General features: G+C 43.9%; 1 protein-coding gene across 6 annotated transcripts in view; it reads right to left on the bottom strand.

The window, feature by feature from the left end:
* Window positions 1-22,211, bottom strand: part of LOC144511860 (C4b-binding protein alpha chain-like) — a 40,217-nt gene extending 18,006 nt beyond the window's left edge. For 4 of the 6 annotated variants that reach the window (XR_013500917.1, XR_013500918.1, XM_078242257.1 and 1 more), the window contains exons 1-3: window positions 21,793-21,996; window positions 18,050-18,241; window positions 2,600-2,782 (exon numbers count right to left, since the gene is read on the bottom strand). Coding sequence is in view for 2 of the 6 variants with exons in the window: in XM_078242257.1 (XP_078098383.1) it covers window positions 2,600-2,782; window positions 18,050-18,241; window positions 21,793-21,880 (463 nt within the window). In the remaining 4 variants the exon portion in view is untranslated. Of the gene's footprint in view, window positions 1-2,599; window positions 2,783-18,049; window positions 18,242-21,792 lie in introns of all 6 variants that reach the window. The other 2 variants (XR_013500915.1, XR_013500916.1) reach the window with 2 other exon arrangements.
* Between the last annotated feature and the right edge of the window lie 1,258 nt (window positions 22,212-23,469).

A 23,469-nucleotide genomic window follows, 5' to 3' on the forward strand; every position in this document is an offset into this window, starting at 1 on the left:
AACCTAAGAACCCCTTTATCCCCACTCGCTGTTTCCTGCCCATCAGTCAATTCGCTATCCATGCCAATATACAACCTCTCACACCATGGGCTCTTATCTTATGATTTAACCTTTTGTGAGGTATCTTGTTGAATGCCTTCTGGAAGTCCAAATACAACACATCTACTAGTTCCTCTCTATCCACTGCTTGAAGACTTCCTCGAAAAGCACTAATAAATTAGTCACTCGGTATTTTTATTGCTTTCTGTTTCAGTTTACAACTAGTACTTGAAGGCAAGAGTATTAAATATTAGTCTGCTTTTGCATCCTAAGAACTGGAAGAGCTATGGATCACAGCTTGGTGAGAGACTTGGTGTGTCAGGACATTACATACAAGCAAATTTATAGGAGACAATGATTACAGCAGAGCCACAGGTTTAGATTGTCCCTAATTTCCTACATAATAATAAAAACATTCATGATCATAATCAGTCCTCTCAGTTGACTACAAAAATGTATGGAAATAGAACATAGAACAGTACAGCACAGAACAGGCCCTTCGGCCCACGATGTTGTGCCGAGCTTTATCTGAAACCAAGATCAAGCTATCCCACTCCCTATCATCCTGGTGTGCTCCATGTGCCTATCCAATAACCGCTTAAATGTTTCTAAAGTGTCTGACTCCACTATCACTGCAGGCAGTCTATTCCACACCCCAACCACTCTCTGCGTAAAGAACCTACCTCTGATATCCGTCCTGTATCTCCCACCACGAACCCTATAGTTATGCCCCCTTGTAATAGCTCCATCCACCCGAGGAAATGGTCTTTGAACGTTCACTCTATCTATCCCCTTCATCATTTTATACACCTCTATTAAGTCTCCCCTCAGCCTCCTCCGCTCCAGAGAGAACAGCCCTAGCTCCCTCAACCTTTCCTCATATGACCTACCCTCCAAACCAGGCAGCATCCTGGTAAATCTCCTCTGCACTCTTTCCAGCGCTTCCACATCCTTCTTATAGTGAGGTGACCAGAACTGCACACAATATTCCAAATGTGGTCTCACCAAGGTCCTGTACAGTTGCAGCATAACCCCACGGCTCTTAAACTCCAACCCCCTGTTAATAAAAGCTAACACACTATAGGCCTTCTTCACAGCTCTATCCACTTGACTGGCAACCTTTAGAGATCTGTGGATATGGACCCCAAGATCTCTCTGTTCCTCCACAGTCTTCAGAACCCTACCTTTGACCCTGTAATCCACATTTAAATTTGTCCTACCAAAATGAATCACCTCACATTTATCAGGGTTAAACTCCATTTGCCATTTTTCAGCCCAGCTTTGCATCCTATCTATGTCTCTTTGCAGCCTACAACAGCCCTCCACCTCATCCACTACTCCACCAATCTTGGTGTCATCAGCAAATTTACTGATCCACCCTTCAGCCCCCTCCTCTAAGTCATTAATAAAAATCACAAAGAGCAGAGGACCAAGCACTGATCCCTGCGGCACACCGCTAGCAACCTGCCTCCAATCCGAAAATTTTCCATCGACCACCACCCTCTGTCTTCGGTCAGACAGCCAGTTACCTATCCAATCGGCCAACTTTCCCTCTATCCCACACCTCCTCACTTTCATCATAAGCCGACCATGGGGGACCTTATCAAACGCCTTACTAAAATCCATGTATATGACATCAACTGCCCTACCTTCATCAACACACTTAGTTACCTCCTCAAAAAATTCTATCAAATTTGTGAGGCACGACTTGCCCTTCACGAATCCGTGCTGACTATCTCGGATTAATCCGCATCTTTCTAAATGGTCGTAAATCCCATCCCTAAGGACCCTTTCCATCAATTTACCAACCACCGAAGTAAGACTAACCGGTCTATAATTACCAGGGTCATTTCTATTCCCTTTCTTAAACAGAGGAACAACATTCGCCATTCTCCAGTCCTCTGGCACCATCCCCGTGGACAGCGAGGACCCAAAGATCAACGCCAAAGGCTCTGCAATCTCATCCCTTGCCTCCCACAGAATCCTAGGATACATTTCATCAGGCCCAGGGGACTTATCGACCTTCAGTTTATTCAAAACTGCCAAGACATCCTCCCTCCGAACATCTATTTCCTCCAGCCTATTAGCCTGTAACACCTTCTCTTCCTCAAAAACATGGCCCCTCTCCTTGGTGAACACTGAAGAAAAGTATTCATTCATCACCTCGCCTATCTCTACTGACTCCATACACAAGTTCCCACTACTGTCCTTGACCGGCCCTAACCTCACCCTGGTCATTCTTTTATTCCTCACATAAGAGTAAAAAGCCTTGGGGTTTTCCTTGATCCGACCCGCCAAGGACTTCTCGTGTCCCCTCCTAGCTCTCCTAAGCCCCTTATTCAGCTCATTCCTTGCTAACTTGTAACCCTCAATCGAGCCATCTGAACCTTGTTTCCTCATCCCTACATAAGCTTCCCTCTTCCTTTTCACAAGACATTCCACCTCTTTTGTGAACCATGGTTCCCTCACTCGGCAGAAATGCTAAAACATCAAGTAACAACCTTTGTAACTCTAGGTGAAAAAAGCAATTGAAACCAATTCTGATTATGTACTTAAATACCTTTGCATAACGGTGGCCCCTTGTTCCACTTCCCAGAAGAAGTGCAAGAAATATCTTGTTCACCAATCAATGTGTACTCATCAAGACACGAATATGTTGCTATCATTCCATATTGCCATGCATCTCCGCTGGGCGATGAAATTTTCCCATTACTGATGGGTTCAGGATCATCACATGTGATAACTGGAGATAAAAATGAAAGTCATTAATATTCTGACTGTCAGATCAAAACTTCACTGAGGGATTAAAATCTGTCAAATTCAGTGACAGTATACTTGTGAACGAATGCACTGCCACACAATGTAGGACATTTTCAATTCTCTCCTGTATGTGTTCAACGATGAGCAATTAAATCCATCCAGCCTGTTCCAGACTGAGATATTGTAACACACAATGTATATTCTCCAACTTAACCAAAACCGTTATCTCCAGTGAGGACAAAAAAAACAAAAAAGGGGGAAATCCCTCTCCATCACATCTCTGGTTAAAACTAGTTCAGAACAGCACACGCCCTGAATTGCAAGTATCACCTTGTGCAAGAGGGGATGACCACCCTAATCCAAAATGCATCTTGCTCTTGTTTGAAGAAATTTAGCAAATCAGCATCCACAACACGAGTCTGCAGACTATTCCCAAGGTCCAATGTTCTCTGGAAAAATTACCATCCCCTGATATTTGTACCCCTAACCGTACCCACAGCAAAGACCCCATCACAAATGGTAACAGAATCCGGCAAGGGCGCAGAGGGAGGAAAGAGAGCACAGCCTCCCTACTTTTGTACTGCATTCCCTCGCACTAAAAAAACCATTATTCTATTAGCTTACCTAATTACTTGCTCTGCCTGCATACTAACCTTTTGAGATTCATGCACTGGGACACCCAGATTCCTCTGCATCAGAGCTCTGCAACCCTTCACCATTCGGATAAAATATTTTCTATTCTCCCTGCCAAAAAGTGAACATTTTTACATTTGCCCACATAGTGCTTCATTTGCCAGATCTTTGCCCATTCACTAATATAGATAATCTGTTTTACAGATGTTGGTTGAGGGATCAATACTGCACAGGAAACTTATTTGTAACGCCTTGGGACCTTGCACCATCTGAGGACAGATAGGGCCACAGTGTAATGCTACATCTGAATGATGACATCTCAGACAGTGCTCCTTCAGTAGGACACTGGAGGTTTTTGTGTTAAGTGGGTCTTGTACCACACATCCTTTGATTCAAACAAAAACATTACCAACAGAACCCTGGCTCATTTGCTTTCGGTTTCTTGTGTGAACTCTTCCCATGAAACTTCCTTTGAAATTTAGTCTGCTGGAAGGATCATTAGCTTCCCCAGACAAGCATGGGTAATTGATGGGGGAGCATGGCGTGAATGCTTGGTCAACCTCCACAGATTAGGACATTAGTGCAGTCCCCTATGTTCCTGTTGGAGAGAGCAAACTGTGCACTGCATCGTGGAACACTGTCCAATCCATAGAGTCAGTGGAGGCCTATCCACACTCGAAATACAGAACCAGATGATGCTGCTTGCCCTGTGGACTTTGCATTTCCTAAACAAAATAAGTATGGCTCACTTTGCACCACTCTTCAAACAATATTTCAGTTTCCCGCAAAAGATATTACCGTTGGTCTAAAATGCCAGCTGTGAAAGCAGCCCAAAAGACATTGGTGACACTATGCCCTACAAGTCTCTGCAGAATGTTTTCTCCAATTTAAAGGAGAAGGAACGCGGAGTGGAGACAGTCAACAGAGAAGGAACGCAGAATGGACACTTTTTAAACAGCAGGGAAACAGAGCGTTTTTTAAAAATGTTTTGTGCGCATGTGCCTGGAGTCAGTCGGTAGTTCGAGTGAGGGTTCAAGAGGAGAACGCACTATTCAGCGAGCAGCGTTGTAGCGGGTAGCAGAGTGAGCAGGTAGCAGAGTGAGAGATGAAGGGCTTTGGCTCAACAGGCTTAGGAGGAAACGGGCGAGGGAGGGCAGGTTTCTCAACTTTTAAATCTTAGTTCTTTCCCTGTGGAATCTGAGGAAAAGAGGCATTATGAATGTGAAGCCAGTTTGCTGTTCTCAGTGCCGGATGTGGGCGGTCGTGGAGCCTCCTAGCCTCCCAGAAGTGCATATCTGCGCTGGGTGCGTTGAACTGTGGCTCCTAAGGGACCGAGTTAGGGAACTGGAGCTCCAGCTCGAGGACATTCGTCTGGTCAGGGAAAATGAGGAGGTGATAGATAGGAGTTACAGGCAGGTGGTCACACCGGGGCCACAAGAAGCAGGCAAGTGGGTCACAGTCAGGAATGGGAAAGGTCAGGTGGTAGAGAGTACCCCAGTGGTTGTGCCCCCTAAAAATAAGTACTCTTGTTTGAGTACTGTTGGGGTGGACAGCCCACCTGGTGGAAGCAGCAGTGGTCGTGCCTCTGGCACGGAGTCCGGCCTTTAGCACAGAAGGGTAAGGAAAGGAGGAGGAAGGCAGTGGTGATAGGGGACTCTACAGTGAGGGGGTCAGACAGGCGTTTTTGTGGAGGAAGTCGAGAAACGCGGATGGTGGTTTGCCTTCCTGGTGCCGGGATCAGGGATGTTTCTGACCGTATCCAAGAAATCCTGAAGTGGGAGAGGTCGTGGTGCATACTGGTACCACTGACATAGGCAGGAAAGGGGAAGGGGTTATGAAAAGAGAATATAGGAAGTTAGGTAGGGAGTTAAGAAGTAGGAACGCAAAGGTAGTAATCTCGGGATTGCTGCCTGTGCCACAAGACAGTGAGGGAAGGAACGGAATAAGGTGGAGGATAAATGCGTGGCTGAGGGATTGGAGCAGGGATCAGGGATTCGGTTCCTGGGTCATTGGGACCTTCTTAGGGGCAGGTGCGACCTGTACAAAAAGGACGGGTTTCACTTAAATCCCAGGGGGACCAATATCCTGGCGGGAAGGTTTGCGAAGGCTACTGGGGAGTGTTTAAATTAGAATGGTTGGGGGGTGGGAATCAAAATGAGGTGACTGGGAGAGAGGAGGTTAGCTTAAAAATAAAAGGGGCTTGTAGACGGTGTCAGAGGGAGGATAGGCAGGTGATGGAGAAGGGGAGCGCTCAGACCGAAGGGTTGAGATGTGTGTATTTTAACGCAAGGAGTGTAGTGAACAAAATGGATGAGCTTCGAGCGTGGATCACTACTTGGAATTGTGATGTGGTGGCCATTACAGAGACTTGGTTATCTCAGGGACAGGACTGGATACTTCAAGTGCCGGGTTTCAGATGTTTCAGGAGGGACAGGGAAGGAAGCAAAAGGGTGGGGGAGTGGCATTGTTGATCAGGGATAGTGTCACGGCTGTAGAAAAGATGGATGCCTCAGAGGGTTTGTCTACGGAATCTCTGTGGGTGGAGGTTCGCAACAGGAAGGGGTCAATAACGTTACTGGGTGTTTTCTATAGGCCGCCCAATAGTAGCAGGGATGTGGAGGAGCAGATTGGGAAGCAGATCCTGGCAAGATGTGATAATAACAGAGTGGTCGTGATGGGAGATTTTAATTTCCCAAATATCAATTGGAATATCCCTAGGGTAAGGGGTTTAGATGGGGAGGAGTTTGTTAGGTGTGTTCAGGAGGGCTTCCTGGCACAGTATGTGGATAAGCCTACAAGAGGAGAGGCTGTACTTGATTTGGTATTAGGGAATGAACCTGGGCAGATGTCAGATCTCTCAGTGGGGGAGCATTTTGGGGATAGTGATCATAACTCTATCTCCTTTACATTATTTACATTAAAATAAAAGCCAAAAAAACATTAGCTTGAAAATCTATTTAAAGCACTCCCAAAATTATAATTTTTTTCAAACTCTATTGATCACTTTGCCATTAAAAACCCAGTTTACACCTGATATAACATTTTGATTGTGTTTGAAACAGCATGTGGAGGAAGGAAAGTTGAAATTCTGATTGATTTCAGTATTTAGGAGGAGCCACAGTGTAGCCTACAAGTGAAAGACCACAACTTCAGGATTTGCACATTAACCTGAACATGCTGGTCAGCCTCAGAGCGAGAGTGAACACTGAAGCAGCTCACTAATAATCTGCCTCCCACCCCTGCCAAAGAACCTGGCCCATTGTTTAAACAGACTTTACAGAATTCAATTCAGAACTAATTCAACCCTCAAAGTTAAGAGATGGTTACTCACATAATACGCAAATAGGTGGCGATGGTACAAATGTGTTATTCTCACTGCATTCAATAATCCTACTCCCAACCATTACATGGCCTTCATCAATCGAGGGATTGAGTTTAGGAGTTGGGAGATAATGATGCAGCTTTATAAGACCCTCGTCAGACCCCACTTGGAGTACTGTGCTCAGTTCTGGTCGCCTCATTACAGGAGGGATGTGGAAATGATTGAAAGGGCGCAGAGAAGATTTACAAGGATGTTTGGTTGGCATGCCCTATGAGGATAGGCTGAGAGAGCTCGGTTTTTTCTCCTTGGAGAGATGAAGGATGAGAGGTGACCTGTTAGAGGTGTACAAGATGTTGAGAGGTATAGATTGGGTGGATTCTCGGAGGCTTTTTCCCAGGGCTGAAATGGCTGCTACGAGAGGACACAGGTTTAAAGTGCTGGGGAGTAGGTACAGAGGAGATGTCAGGGGTAAGTTTTTCACTCAGATGGTGGTGGGTGAGTGGAATCGGCTGCCATCAGTGGTGGTGGAGGCAAACTCGATAGGGTCTTTTAAGAGACTTCTGGATGAGTACCTGGGGACTTAATAGGATTGAGGGTTATAGGTAAGTCTATATATAAGCCTAGGTAGGTAGGGAAATGACCGGAGCAACTTGTGGGCCGAAGGGCCTGTTTGTGCTGTATATTTTCTATGTTCTATGTTCTATAACCTCGTGTACAATGGTAGATGATGGTGTCCTGATATTTGTATGTTGGTCCAAATCCAGACACGATATTGATGTTTTCAGACAGTTGAGGACGCTGACAGCTAACAGCTGATAAAAGAACAGCATTAGAAAGCTTAAAGACAGCACAATTGAATATTATGAACTCCTAATAACCAGCAAAAAATAAAAACCAAGTACATTCTGAAGGCCACAAGCACCTCCTTTCGAAGTGGAGAGATGGTAGTATTGTGACAATGTCACTGAGCCAGTAATGCAGAGGTTAAGATTAATGACCTGGGGACACAGGTTCAAATCCCAACATATTAAGGCAGCACGGTGGCACAGTGGTTAGCACTGCTGCCTCACAGCACCAGGGACCTGGATTCAATTCTGGCCTTGTATCAATGTCTTTGTAGAGTTCGCACATTCGTCCCGTGTCTGCGTGGGTTTCCTTTGGGTGCTCCGGTTTCCTCCCACAGTCCAATGATGTGCAGGTTAGGTTGAATAGCCATGCTTTCTGTGAGGCGGAAGAGCAGAGTAAATACATGGGGTTACAGGGATAGAGCCGGGGTGGGATTGTTGTCGGTGCAGGTTTGATGGGCCAAATGGCCTCCTTCTGCACTGTAGGGATTCTATGCAGTATGGACAGTGCGATATACCAAAAACCTTTAAATTCAATAAAATGCCAAATAAGATCATCCAGTATTTGAACCATCCTCGACTCCGCAACTTTACCAAGCAGATTAGTTCAAACAGTTTTCTTTTTACAAGATGAGTAATTATTTACACTGACTGCAATTTTTGACCTTTAATCTTTGAGGTTTGAAACAATAATCAGAACTGATCACATCTCTACCATGTAACATTTCACATAAACCTTATTGAGGTATCCCTGAGCATCCTTAAGTAAGGGGAAGAATGATTGACAGGTTTGGTGGAACCTTGGAACAGTTTTTTTCATAGGGAAAATCCAAGGGTTGGTTTCAGTTTGTTAGAAGCTGTTTGGACTGCAGACTGGAAGCAGTCTCTCTCGCCTCTCTCTCTGGAATTGAAATTCTGCTGTCGGTGGTTTGCTAGCTAGAGGCAAGCAGTGGTTCTATCTCGACCTTGACGTGCGCTGGAAGCTCCAGGACTGGGAAGGCAGAGTTTCAAGTCTCCATCCAAAGGACTGATTCACAGCTGGTGCTGCAAAACTGTAAGATCCAGCATCACATGAGCATACTCGCTTCCTGTGTGAAGCCTGTTTGTAGGGGGGTGTTTAGTTGGAACAGTATATTTAAGTGTTAAGATTTATACAACGTTATAGTTGTATTTTTGTAATTTGGTAAAAATTATTGCTGATTTTTCTTGTTACTTGTTTTAACTGTATTCTCAAATAAACTTTGTTTGATAAATGCTCCTTAGTGGGTCATTTGAATCATTCCTGAAAGGAAACATCTTTGCCGGGATTTTATGACTTCGCTTGGGTGAGGCTCGTAAAATGGGGAATTCTGTTCTGCGAGCTTCACCCGCCCCGATTCCAAGGTGGGCGAGGGGGTAAAATTTCGGCCATTATGCTTACCTGCACCAAATTCAAAGTGCAAAACTTATGTCTAGGCTGACTTCATAAAACACCATGGAGTTTCTGACCTGGATTATAACAGTTTAAAATTAAGAATATTTTTAACCGGGATGCAAGTTAGTGAATTGAAATGCTCGTTATATGCTGGGAATAAATGTTTATCTCTGTTGGACACTTTTATAAACTGACTGCATTGCAATTACCTTAATCGCAATTGCAGCATGTTATTGTTACAGTAGCTTCAATTTTCAGGTGATTTGACTTCATTTGTAACAAGTTCAAGTCACAAGCTCTGCCATCAACTCAACATGTGTAGTAAAGGATTAATCGATGTTTTGGATTATATTTTTATTGAATTTAGTGATGATTTGGTATATTTTGCATAGTGCAAAATTCTAAAGCATATTCTCTTAGTCTTTAGAACCAGCGCAATTTTTATTTTATTTGCTAATTATCATGAGCTCACAGAGGGCAGCAAAGCTGAGTAGAAAATGAGTTGAGCTTTCTGCCAGTATCATAAGTGTAAGCTATCGAAATAACATGTTTCATATCAAAGAAATAATAAACCTCGTTTAAGAAATGACCACACTGTTACTCATCAGCTTAATTACAATGAAACTTAAACTTTAGAACTTTTTAATTAAGGAAACAGAGGAGAAAATTTCCACATCAAAATATATTTTTTAATTAATTTACGGGATGTGGGAGTTGCTGGCTGCGTCAGCTTTTATTGCCCATCCCTAGCTGCCCTTGAGAAGGTGGTGGTGAGCTGCCTTCTTGAACTGCTGCAGTCCCTGAGGAGTGGGTACACACACACTGATTTTAGGGAGAGAATTCCATAATTTTGAACCAGTGACAATAAAAATAAGTCGATGCATTTCCAAGTCAGGAAGTTGTGGGGCCAGGATTTTGCAGTGATGAAACAAGTGTGTTTGCCACTGACCACGTAGCAAGGCTTGTTGCAGGGTCAACAATAACCTGGTGATAATTTCATCTGTGTGGATACTGCAACAGATTGTCATGTCCAGTGTGGAACTGGAGTGATGTCCAAGCAGCCAACCACATTAAAGCATTTTCACGGACCACCCCCTCCCTCTCACAAACAAGAAGCTAAGAGAAAATAAAACTTGTATTTATTTTTACAGGGAGTAATTTAAAGTTTGGGACATCACAAGGGATGAAGATAAAAGCCAAAACACCATTAGCTTGAAAATCTATTATTTAAAAGCACTCCAAAGATTATAATTTCTTTTCAGGACACAGTTTGTTCAAACTTTATTGATCGCTTACTGTATTACTGTATTAATACTGAAGACAAGTCTCTCCTCTAGTATTCATTTCTAATATCTGGATTAAGACCATAATGAGGTTTGGACTATTTTCATTCAGGGAGTACCCAAACTAAGCAGGTTATGGGTAAGAAGGTGCATGTAGGCAGGCCACTGAGATTGGAAGTAACATTGGGAGTCTAGACAATTATTCTGACCCTAAAATATCCACAGAGTTAGACTGGTAAGGGCATCAGTTGGAAAATTCATGTTGTCTCTCAGTTCGGTCGTTGCCCTTATTCTCAGAGCAAAAAGGTTTCCCAGGGCTGAGTACCACACACTCAGACCTCAGCAGGATTTTTCTCCTGCAGAGCTTTGGATAAATGGATAGGATTCCCACCACAAATATCATTATAACATTTAAATTGACTTTCTCAAATAGGAGCTGGATAAATATCTGGTTCAAAATGAGGGTAATACGGATAAATAGAGAAAGAGATAATCAAATTTTCCCTGGAACACAAGCACTCCTGTATTACTTGGATAAAGGAGAAAGCAACATAGGCGTTATAGAGATGTGGGGGCAGTTATCCAGTCAGAAGCTTTACTTAGTTGCTTTTAGGACTCAGAGAGATGAAACAAAAGCAAGAGAAGTGGAAGATTGACTGATTGGAAGACATTTGATTGGTTAATGGTCATTCCTTATTCCAAACTCTGAAATCTTGAATCAAAATATTGAACAAGAGTTATCTTGCCATTTGTAAGAGAAAACGTGTTCAATCTTTTTTTATTGGTACCTTTTGGTACTTTGGGGGCGATTCTCCCACCCCGCCATACTAATTTTATAGTGCAGTGGGGTGGGAGAATCTCGCGTCCGGGCATTCACGGGATTTGCGCATGCATTCCTGCTGCGCGTGCATCTCCCAGCACCAGATTCCGGCACCGTCTGAATTGCGCTGGAAACCGGCAGGAACACCAGATAAGTGCTTTACATCTTATTTTAATATGATTAGCAGGCCCAGGACTGAATTCTCCGGGGCTGCTAGCATCCCCCACCCCACCAGGAGTATTTCACTCCACTTCAGACTAGCTCCCTACTTTTGGGGAACTAGCGGCCTGACCCCGCAGGAGTAAAGGGGGGGGCAATCGGGGCTCCCCAGGGGGTCGGGCGGTGGGGGGGGTGGTGCTCCCTAGGCATGGGTACACTGGCAGTGCCAGCCTGTACCCCCAGCACTCCCCATGGGGCAAAGTGTCCATGCCCAGGGGGATTACCACAATTTCTCACGAGACAGAAAAAAAAGATGTTATCAAAGACCAAAATCGCCAACGGATTTTTCTATGTAATTCATAGGAATATAAACATTAAAGCTGCTTAATTGTTCCAGAATGTTGGGTTTATTTTCAAAACATTGGCAAAACAAATACATAATTCAATCTTATGATCCAAAAACCCCATGTTAGCAAGATCCTGTCTTCAAACTAAGTTTAAACAAAACACAATCAACTTTTGCACAAATGTGGGACTATTTTCATCAGCCATCAGAAACTCCAGTGGTGTGAAGCCAAGGCCATTTCAGTGCAGGGCATCTGCTGCGATGTCCTAGGCCTGTAATGTTTGGCTGTGATAACCACAAACCTGCCAGCTATTCTTGTTACTGGAGGCTCCTTCCTTTAACTCCCACAGATCTCAGTTTTATAAGGGATCCATTAGTGTCTTACTCACTTGAATACTGCTTTGATGTTGAGAACATCGACTGTCACCTTTTAAGGCCCATTGCTCCAGTTTCCCTTGTTTCGCATAATTCTTACACTTTTTAACGTTCATTTATTTTATTTATTTATTAGTCACAAGTAGGGTTACATTAACACTGCAATGAAGTTACTGTGAAAATCCCCTAGTCGCCACACTCCAGCGCCTGTTGGGGTACACTGAGGGAGAATTTAGCATGGCCAATGCACCTAACCAGCACATCTTTCGGACTGTGGGAGGAAACCAGTGCACCCGGAGGAAACCCACGCAGACACAGGGAGAATAGAAACATAGAAAAACTACAGCACAATACAGGCCCTTCAGCCCACAAAGTTGTGCTGAACATGTCCCTACCTTAGCGATTACTAGGCTTACCTATAACCCTCTATCTTACTAAGTTCCATGTACTTATCTAAAAGTCTCTTAAAAGACCCTATCGAACCCGCCTCCACCACCATTGCTGGCAGCCCATTCCACGCACCCACCACCCTCTGAGTGAAAAACTTACCCCTGACATCTCCTCTGTACATACTCCCCAGCACCTTAAACCTGTGTCCTCTTGTGGCAACCCTTTCAGTCCTGGGAAAAAGCCTCTGACTATCCACTCGATCAATACCTCTCAACATCTTATACACCTCTATCAGGTCACCCCTCATCCTTCGTCTCTCCAAGGAGAAAAGGCCAAGCTCACTCAACCTATCCTAATAAGGCATGCTCCCTAACCCAGGCAACATCCTTGTAAATCTCCTCTGTACCCTTTCTATGGCTTCCACATCCTTCCTGTCATTGAGGCATCCAGAACTGAGCACAGTACTCCAAGTGTGGTCTGACCAGGGTCTTATATAGCTGCAACATCATCTCATGACTCCTAAACTCAACTCCTTGATTGATGAAGGCCAGTACACCATACGCCTTCTTAACCACAGCCTCAACCTGCACAGCTGCTTTGAGCGTCCTATGAACTCGGACCCCAAGATCCTTATGATCTTCCACTCTGCCAAGAGTCCTATCATTAATATTCTGCCATCCTATTTGACCTGCCAAAATGAACCAGACTCCGCACGGACAGTGACCCAAACCGGAAATCAAACTCAAGTCCCTGGTGCTGTGAGATAGCAGTGCTAACCACTGTGCCACCGTGCCACCCCACGGCTTCAACTCGTTCTGCAGTTAAGCTAACCCCCTTATCCTGCTGCAAATTTATGTCTTTCTGTGCTCCAGTTATGCAGCAGACCACAGTTATTTAGTATACTATTGCTGAGCTATAGAACATCAACTTGCTGGAGCAATCCAAGCATTGACGTGGATTTATGCATCTTTGGATAATACGATCTAAATCATGAACTACACAAAATCTGGTTCGGGGTAACCACACAGTTAAAAGTTATGCAGCAAAGCATGATGGTTAAGATTGCTCCAAGATGCTAAAATATAGTTATAACTTTACTCCTATTGTAGACATTCTCAGCAGTTGCAGAAGGAGAAATGATATGAAACTGCTGAGCTAGGAGTTCTCTAACATGGTTAGTATTGGAGATTGCATGTGAGGCAAGATCAAGCGACTTTTGATACAGTGATAGCGCAAAATTGCAGAAACTGGTTGATGTTAGCAGACATGTGAGCTTTGAATTGTCTGCAAAAAGGGGGAAAAGAGGAAATAACTGGTTGGTGGTGGAGGGAAGAGGGTGGGATTACATGTTGACCCAGGACATGAATATGGACATCCATGAGGTAACTTTGGCTCAATCATGATAACCAGAGATGACGGTAGCTTAATATGGCTTGAGAAGGATTTCTCAACAGGATGAAAGAAGAACACTTCAAGACATCGTTGACAAACGTCAAGAGAAAATAAGACTATGGTTAGAACAATGTCCAGAAGATGATGATGTGGAGATGCCGACGTTGGACTGGGGTGAACACAGTAAGAAGTTTAACAACACCAGGTTAAAGTCCAACAGGTTTATTTGGTAGCAAAAGCCACGCAAGCTTTCGGAGCTCTAAGCCCCTTCTTCAGGTGAGTGGGAATTCTGTTCACAAACAGAGCTTATAAAGACACAGATTCAATTTACATGAATAATGGTTGGAATGCGAATACTTACAACTAATCAAGTCTTTAAGAAACTAATCAAGTCTTTAAGAAGATGATGCCCAGTGACTCTGAAGAACAAGCATCAGGAATCGCCAATTATACCACTGCCATTGTTAAGTATCAATGGGTGTATGCTAATTGAGCTTGATAAACTTATACTGCTAATCGACAAATTCAGTGTCTATGTCTGTTGGGTCAAGCAGATGTTACGATCCTAATATCCACCTCATTTCCTCACAATATGCTTTAGTATAAACACACTGAGCCCTACATTCATTGAGGACATGCCTCATTGTGTTTGCAATTTGCTTCTTGTCAATGCTTTCTTACTGGGGTCATCAGCCTTGATTTATCAGTAATCCTCTGCCCAGTCAATCTGACCTTTTAAATAACGCAGGCACCCTGGACGTCTGTGTGACAAGGCAATTTTGACTGCTTCTTTGAGAACGGATATTTGTTTTCATTACATTGCTATGTATAGACAGAGCTTTAACTGAATGGAAGTGCTTTCTATTCACATTGGAAACAGCACCAAATTTAACACTGCAGATGGATGGTTGTCCAAGTGCCATAAGGTTGTAGCCAGCCTCAGTGAAAATGTCGCGGTTCGTTGAGCTGGTGCCATCTTTCTGCACCTACTGCACGAAATACTTGGGGAACTCCAGAGGAATTACCATCCGCAGTGCTTTACATGCTGCAAGTTCAACTTCAGCACCAAACAAACAATGAAGCTGGACCAAAGCATTGGAAATTGCAACACCCACCACCGCAATGGAAACTGTCAGTCAAAGGGGAATTAAACTAATGTGTCACCATTGTCCAGTGATCACTTTCCTGCCTTTGAATCTGATATAATTGGTTGTCGGCTGCTTTGCTGTCTGGAGCCAAAGGCCAGGCGAGGGTGGACAATTGGAAAGGTCCGTTAACCTTGTGCAGGATTTTACGGTTTCGGGACGAGCGAGGCCTTAAAATCCCCCCCACTGCATCTTCAAGCTGTGGCAATATGCCTCAGTCTCCAAGGGGAACAGTTAGAAAAAGCCATTTAAGCACTCCTTTTCTAATTTACCTGATTCTAATTATCTCCACCTAGATCATGGTGGCCCAGTGCTTAGCACTGCTGCCTCACAGTGCCAGGGTTCAATTCTGGCCTTGGGTCGTTATCTGTGTGGAGTTTGCTTGTTCTCCCTGTGTCTGCGTGGGTTTCCCACGAGTGCCCTAGTTTCCTCCCACAGTCCAAAGATGTGCAGATTAAGTGGATTGGCCATGGTAAAATGGGCGGGGCGGTGGACTTGGGTAAGATGCTCTTTTGCAGAGTTGATTCTGACTCGGTGGGCCAAATGGCCATCTTCTGCACTGTGGGGATTCTATAGTTCTATGGTTCACCACTGCTCTAATCTGCAGACTCTAATCTGATCCTATTTGATGAAGTAGTTCATTCCCTTGGTCTTCTCTTCAGGAAGTGTAAAACAATATCTTGAAGCAGCATAAACCAAACTGTTCCTCAAGCAGAGAGAGAAAAGAAAGACGCATCCAAAGAATGTTCTTAATACTTTAATAAGCGGACAAATCAAATAGCCATCACACATGCACACTCAATACTATTCAATTTTTAGCCTTTATCTAAATATTTGTCTCTCTGTCAGCACCAGAGAACAGTCCTGAAAGTGAGCCCTTGTTCCTTATGAACTGCAATGACATTATATGCACCACATATGGCATTGCCTGGTGTTGAACGAGAATGCTAGTTGCTAAATTTAGGATAATGAATCAGCCATTTCACTTCTCAGATTATCAAATCATTGCTGAGGGCATTTTCAGAAACACTGCTGAGTTTAAAGACTACAGAACAAGTTTATTAAAGGCTATAGATAAACAGTAGCAGCCAAGTGATAGAGCAGATTGCAATAGTTTACAGAACATATCTATTCGACTTGAAGTTAGTAAATAATAAACATACGCTAATCATCATTAATTTGCAAACATGTTAACATTAATTTTGATTTCAGAGTTTTCTTTCTCTTTTCCATGGGTTTTTTTTGATATCCCCAGAACTAGAAGTGTGCATATTGATTCCCTTTGAAGAATGACCAGAAAGGTGAATCAAATAGAGTTGTCAATAATACAGAACTTTACACAGAAAAGGTTTGCAGTCCCAAGGATGACACACAGAAGTCATGAGTTACAAAACCCATTTTGACTTGGGTAACAATTTGTTGGAACAAAGTAAGTGGTTAGAAAAGGTTGTAATAAAATCATTACTGTATTAAAGCATTCTTAATTCAACTAACAGAAATGTAGACTTTGTCGTCCCAAACTTGCTGAGGGTACAATGGACTGGAACCAATGTATGTCTACAAGATTATGAGGAGCATGGACAGATAGTCAGAAGCTTTCTCCCAGGATGGAAGAGTCAATTACTAGGGGGCATGGGTTTAAAGTGTGGGGGGCAAAGTTTAAAGGAGATGTACGGGGCGAGTTTTTTTACAGAGAGGGTGCTGGGTGCCTGGAACTCGCTACCGGGGGTGGTAGTGGAAGCAGATATGATAGTGACTTTTAAGGGGCATCTTGACAAATACATGAATAGGATGGGAATAGAGGGATATGATCCCCGAAGGGTAGAGGGTTTTAGTTCAGTCGGGCAACATGGTCAATGCAGGCTTGGAGGGCCAAAGGGCCTGTTCCGGTGCTGTAATTTTCTTTGTTCTTTCTTCTCACTCAAAGCAAGAGATTTTGCTCCAAAGCCAGAGAATAGAGTTATTTGCATGAAACTGGCAATGGCATTATGCCTGTAAGGTGTATCAGGAATACCATGCCTGAAGTGCCACATTCAGACTGAAGAAATAAGTCCCAGCAAAGCCCTGAACAACATTGCTCTTTGGAGCTTCAGCACTCAAAGAAGCAAATGGCTCTCTTTGGGAAAATAATCAATTGCCTTAAGGATCATCTACTGTTCCTCAGAAAGGCTGGCCTCCTTAAAGACTCGGAGGGACACCATGCTTGCCTTTTTGCAACAAATAAACCTTAAAAGGGTTGAAGCAGTGTAGATATGAAGCAAAGTTTCCACTTGCTGGAGTGTCGGTAACCAAAGGATGAAGGATTTAACATATTGCTAAAAATAACCAGTGTCCATAGGAACAGGAATAGGCCATTCAGCCCCTTGAGAAATTAAACTGGATTGTGGCTGATCTGCGCATATGTATCTTAACTTATTCAATCTGTCTTGGGTTCTGTAACTCTGCATACCCCTGCCTAACAAAAATCTATAAAAATCTATCAATCTTGGTTTTGAAATTTTCAGTTAATCTCTCCCTACAGTTTTTGGGAGAATTACCCACAATGCTTTGTGACATTGCCCCTGGATGGTGGAGCTCTAACTTCAAGATTATGCATCTCTATCTGGCGACTCTAGTTTATCAAATCCTTTTTTTACTTGTTACAACCTGGAAGGGGGGATTGAAATCAGATTTAATAATTAATTGCAAAACCTGCTCCATGGTAAGTGACTATTGAGTGACTCAAACCCTCAATTGCATTTTTAACTGTTTTGATGCTATTATCATAGAATCATTGAATCCCTACAGCGTAGAAGAGGCTATTTGGTCCATCGAGTCTGCACCGACTCTCCAAAAGAGCATCTCAACCAGACCCTCTCCCGTGCCCCATCTTCATAAACCCACACATTTACCATGGCTAATCCCCCTAACCTACACATCTTGGGACACGAAGGGGCAATTTAGCATGGGGCAATTTTAACCTGTACATCTTTGGACTGTGGGAGGAAACCAGAGCATCCGGAGGAAATACACGCAGACACGGGGAGAACATGCAAACTCCCCACAGTCATCCAACTCATCCAGCCAAGTCATTTCTTTTAGACAAGTATACGAGGAGAAAAGAAGAAAATTAATCTGATCGCTTACGTTTACAAGTGACCTGCAATGGTGTCCAAGTTGAATCTTCCAAGCAGGTAGTAATTATTGAACGTCCTTCCTGGGAAACATAACCTGGGTCGCATTTATAACCAACACTCGTGCCCACAGGAAATGACATCAAAGAAACAAATTGGTCAGTTGGTGATCCATTTTCTAATGTTGGAGGTCTGTCACAGTCACCTTGAAAAGAAAATCCACAAAGCTTAAGTTAATTGTTTGAAAATCCACTAACAATTTGCCTTCCTGTTACATTAGCTTCACTCTAAACACACAGAAACTTTCTCTTCATTCGAACAAGCATCCCACTAACTTTAAGAAGGTGAATCTGTGCAATTTTCCATTTGTTTAACCATTTTTATTCCTCTGGTCCTTTTCTTTTGCCCAACCCTTCCTTATAATATTACACTACAGAATGCTAACAGGCAGGTACAGCAAACAATTAGGGAGGCAAATAGTGTGTGTTAGCTTTTATTGCAAGGGGATTGGGGCATATAAGTAAGGAAGTTTTGTTGCAGTTATATGGGTTACTGTATTTGGAATACTGTATGCAGTTTTGGTCTCCCTAACTAAGGAAGCAAATACATGTCTTAGAGGAGATCTGAGGTCACATACCAACTGACTATAGAACAGCTTCTTCACTGCTGCCATTAGACTTTTGAATGGACCTACCTCGTATTATGTTGATCTTTCTTTACACCCTAGCTGTGACTGTAACACTACATTCTGCACCCTCGCCTTTCCTTCTCTATGTACGGTATGCTTTGTATAGTGTGCAAGAAACAATACTTTTCACGGTATACTAATACATGTGACAATAATAAATCAAATCAAATAATAAATCAAATCAGGTGCAAGAAAGATTCACTAGATTCATCCCTGGGATGAGAGTTGTCCTATGCGGAGAGGTTGGATAGAATGGGCTTATATTCCTGGAGTTTAGAAGAAAAGAAAGTTGATCACAGAAATTTACAATAAGCAACAGGCCATTCAATCCATTACGTCTAAGCTGGCTGACAAGTAGCCAAACAACATATTCCTACTTTCTAGCTGTTTTGATTGAAGGGAATATCCAAGCACTTTAAAAATTATCTGAGGGTTTCTGCCTCTTCCACCCCTTCGGGCAGTAAGTTCCAGATCCCTACTAACATCATGGTTGTTGGTTGACCCTCAATTCAAGGGTGCCATTTACTCGGGATCCTGAGTTTCTGCCATGGCTCTTTGTGTGACTGACCAGGTTGATTCTTGACTGCACATCACTGGGCGGGCACATTTGGCAGGATGTCCTGTGAGGTATTGAGATCCGGAGTGTGGGATTTGCTTCCTCTTCTTCTCCACCGCTCCTCTGCCTCATCATTAAGCTGTTTGGACTCAAAGCATGATGTGGCTTGATGGACGAGTGGTGGCCATTTTGAATGTTGGCTGTAAGCTCCTCCCAGGCATTAATGCCAATGCTACCATGCTTCAAGAAGAGATTCAGATTATCTTTGTAGCATTTTCTTTGTCCTTCCTGGAATGCAGGCCATTTGAGAATCGAATAAACAGGACCAGGTGAGGAGACGATTTCCAGCCTTCCAGACATCGTGCTCAGAGATCCTCACCACTTTCTGGGTGAAATAATTTCCCTCAATTCCTTTCTAAAGCTCCTACCTCTTGCACTAAATCTAAACCACTGATTATGGACCCCTAAAGCAAGGTCTTCCTAGAGCCATTCTAATTTTCTGATCTGTGCAGGGAGGCACTAAGGTAGTCAGTGACAGTTTGTTTTGAAGTCTCGTCTCTGGGACCTGCAATCCCAAAAAACAGCTCATTGATGATCAATTAATTATTAACCACAGTTCATTATTTTGGAGGACTCCTTCCCCTACTTTGTTTCAAATCATTTCCTTCTCTAATATATTTCTACTATTCCTTTCAATCATTGCAAAATCACCGTCTTCAAAGTTGAAATGCAATTATAAATTTATAAAAGCACTCGGTTTTGTACATCAGGGATGGGGTAACTCAGTCCACCACCACTCCCAATGTGGAGGATCACTGAACGGGAACATGGGCTGCAAAATCAACCCTCTAACGCTATGAATCATGTATCCCATCCACACTCCTGACCAGCGAGGCTCCATGTGGGGAGTGCTGCTAAATAATCCCCTGGTCTTGGTGGATAAAGGAAAGAATTTTAATACATGGGCCATTCTACTGAGGAGAACCACAAGCAACACCAAGGCCAGGATTTTTCAGATGATGGGGTTTCCCTTCCCGCCATCCAAAGGGTCAGGTAAGGACATCTCCCCATCGGCACTGTCCATCCCGCAACCATTTCACACTCCAAAGAGCGGTAGTTGAATGGAAGCTGGATTTCCGGCCCTCACGTGGGAAACGGTCCTGCCTGAGGGAGCTGCTGGCCAATCTGATCCCCTCTCTCATCCCTGCAGCATCAGACGTTTGAGTGGACAGGACTGGGACTCCAGCAATTGCTGGAGTCCCAAGATTCCAGGAAGAGGAACATTGCAGGGGTCTCAGTGTTGGGAGGGTAGGGAAGGCCTGGGGGTTGGGCAGGGGAGACTGGAGTGTGAGCAATGAGGGAGGGAGGGAGGTACTGCAGTACTGGACCTTCGGGGGCGGGGGGGGGCAAAGTTAAATGGGTGCTGCTAATGATTGCGCACTCCCCCTCCCCCACTTTCCTACTGTATGCTTGATTTCTTTCCTGGTGCCTCTCTCATACCTTGGATTCCTCTTGCCAGCCTTAAAATTGAGGCTGGCTGGGAAACGGACCTCAAGTGATTAATAATTGTGGCAAGGGTGGGTGGGCCATTGGAAGCCTCGTCCACCCAGTGTAAAATTACAGAGAGGTGGTGGTGGGCAGGAACCCAGCAAACAAACCCGCCGGCGGGAGAGGGTAAACTTCTGCCCCACTCGATGCAAATAATAAACTGCAATCGCAGGTCTTGACCAACAGGGGTAGCACTATTTGTGGGTCAAATAAGGACAGGTCCTGGTGTAAGATCATTGCCTCATTGAGTTTTTAGTAAGCATGCCTTGCATTAATTCAGGGTCTTGACTTGTGAATCTGGGGATCAGTAAAGATTTTTTAATACTGTACGCTGAAAATTTTGCTGAGCTAACAGGTCACAATGGTACTGAAACGCCATAGCTTACAAGGTGAGGGACCAAGCATTGGAAAGTGGGATTCGAGTAATGTAAAGTCGCCATAGTCCCAGATGACGATAGGCTGCTCTTCCCTTTGAGGAGGGAGAGCTGACTGGTGGTGATTTAGCCTGAGGATCACCACACCTCAAGCGAGGGGCAAGGTTGAGAAGGTGGGCTTACATGAATAACCTTAGCTGGTGCAGGAACTGAACCCACGCTGTTAGCATCACTAACCAGCCAACTGAGCTAACCGATCCCCCCTAGATAGGTACTTGACGGCTGGGCCGAAGGGCCGAAGGGCCTCTTGCTGTGCTGTAAAGCTCAATGACTGTGATATAATGCAAGGTACTCCAGATAGAATAATATAATATTACATGTCCAATGGGTCCTAACTTGCTGATTGTGCACGAGGTCTAATTTCTGACATTGGCCAAGAGCTACAGCCACACAACAACCTACACAAGGTGATAACCCCCTTCCCTTCAACAAAAGGCATCTGAGCCACGAGATATCACACAGAAGCCGGCTTTTATTCTCACGCTGCTGTAAATCTGCCCCCATCACTGGTCAGTGCAGAGCCCGCTTACCTGTGACCCGGGCCACCCAAAGGGCCATTAGAGCGAGGATTAGTCTCTCTGACATTTCCCCCAGCAGTTCCCCCACCGAATGGGACATGGGAGAGACCCAATCCCGAGTTCAATCGAACGGAATTCCGACAGCGCATGCACAACAACCCTTAATCGGAGGTACAGATGGCAAAAGGCATCACCGTCCAGCCCCATATATGTACCAATTAAAATGAGCTCTCTCTTAACATGTGTCCCCTCCCCATGGTCTGTGCTTGTATCAAATGATAAGCCGCCCATCACTTGGCCTCAGATAAGAATAAGAGGAGTGTTTTTTTTTAATTTGCAGCACTACTTAAAACCCAAATTAAATAGAAGAACCTTCAAATTCTCTCACTCGGAATAACCAACTTTTCACGCAGTGTAGAAATTGATCTGTTGGAATTGACACAGCAGCTCTGCCCACGTGTGACTGCCTGGTGTTACTGCAGGAGTGCCAAGGTTTACACATGGTATACAATCCCCGACCTGGAATATAGTTTATCCTAATAATAGCATTGCCTCCCAGTGCCAAGTGCTGTAAAATGATGCTGTGTATCAGAATGCTTACACAGTCCTGCGATCAAATCCTATAAGTTTGTAAATGTTCTGATGGGTTGTGCTGAGTGTCATACTATTAAACAATTCTGCCCTTTTATCACACACTTCACCTGCCTGAGGCTACTTAGGTTATGGCGGAGAACAGTTTGATTGAGCTGAATTGTTCAGTGCATACGTTACTGGGGAGAATATATGGAAACACATAGCCCCAATTTTATTTTTTTATATCTTGGTTCATGGGCCACGGGTCACTAGCGTGACCAGTGTTTATTGCCCATCCCTGATTACCCTTGGGAAAGTAGCAGTGAGTCACTTTCTTGAACTGCTACAGCCCATGTGGTGTGGGTACACCCAGTGTTGCTAGGAAGGGAATTCCAGGATTTTGACACAACAACAGTAAAGGAATGACAATTTTTTTCCATGTCAGGATTGTGTGCAGGGCTAGAGAGAGGAATCATGGGTCCCGGTGCTTCTCCTGTTTCCAAGCCCCTTATTCTTACCTCCCCCTCCTCTCCCAACTATTGAACCCTTTAACCATCCCCCTCAATCATGGAGAATTTTGTCCCTTTTCAAGATTTGTCAATCAATTTTTAAAAATTCATTTATGGGATATGGTCCTTGCTGCTTAGGCCAGCATTCATTGCCCACCCCGAATTATGAACATGCATACAAACAAGGAGCAGGAATAGGCCATTCAGCCCCTCGATCCTGCTCCTGTATTTAATAAGATCATGGCTCAAATCTGCAATCCGCATTCCCTTACCCCCCTCCCCCGGTTACCAAGAATTCATCCACCTCTGCCTTAAACATATTCAAAGACTCTGCTTCTCCCCAACTTTTCAGGAACAGAGTTTCAAGACTCATGACCCTCTGAGAAAAAAGATATCACCTTATCTCTGTTTTAAATAAGAGATCCCTTATTTTTAAACAATGATAGATAGTTATAGATATAGATATCGTTATAGATTCTCTCCACATCCACCTTGTCAAGACCCCTCAGGATTTTATTTGTTTCAATTAAGTCACCTCTTACTTTTAAGACTCTGGTGGGTACAAGACTAGCTTCTCCAACCTTTCTGCATAAGACAACCCGCCCAT

The sequence above is a fragment of the Mustelus asterias genome, chromosome 25 (assembly GCF_964213995.1).
Source record: "Mustelus asterias chromosome 25, sMusAst1.hap1.1, whole genome shotgun sequence".
Classification (NCBI taxonomy): Eukaryota; Metazoa; Chordata; class Chondrichthyes; order Carcharhiniformes; family Triakidae; genus Mustelus; species Mustelus asterias.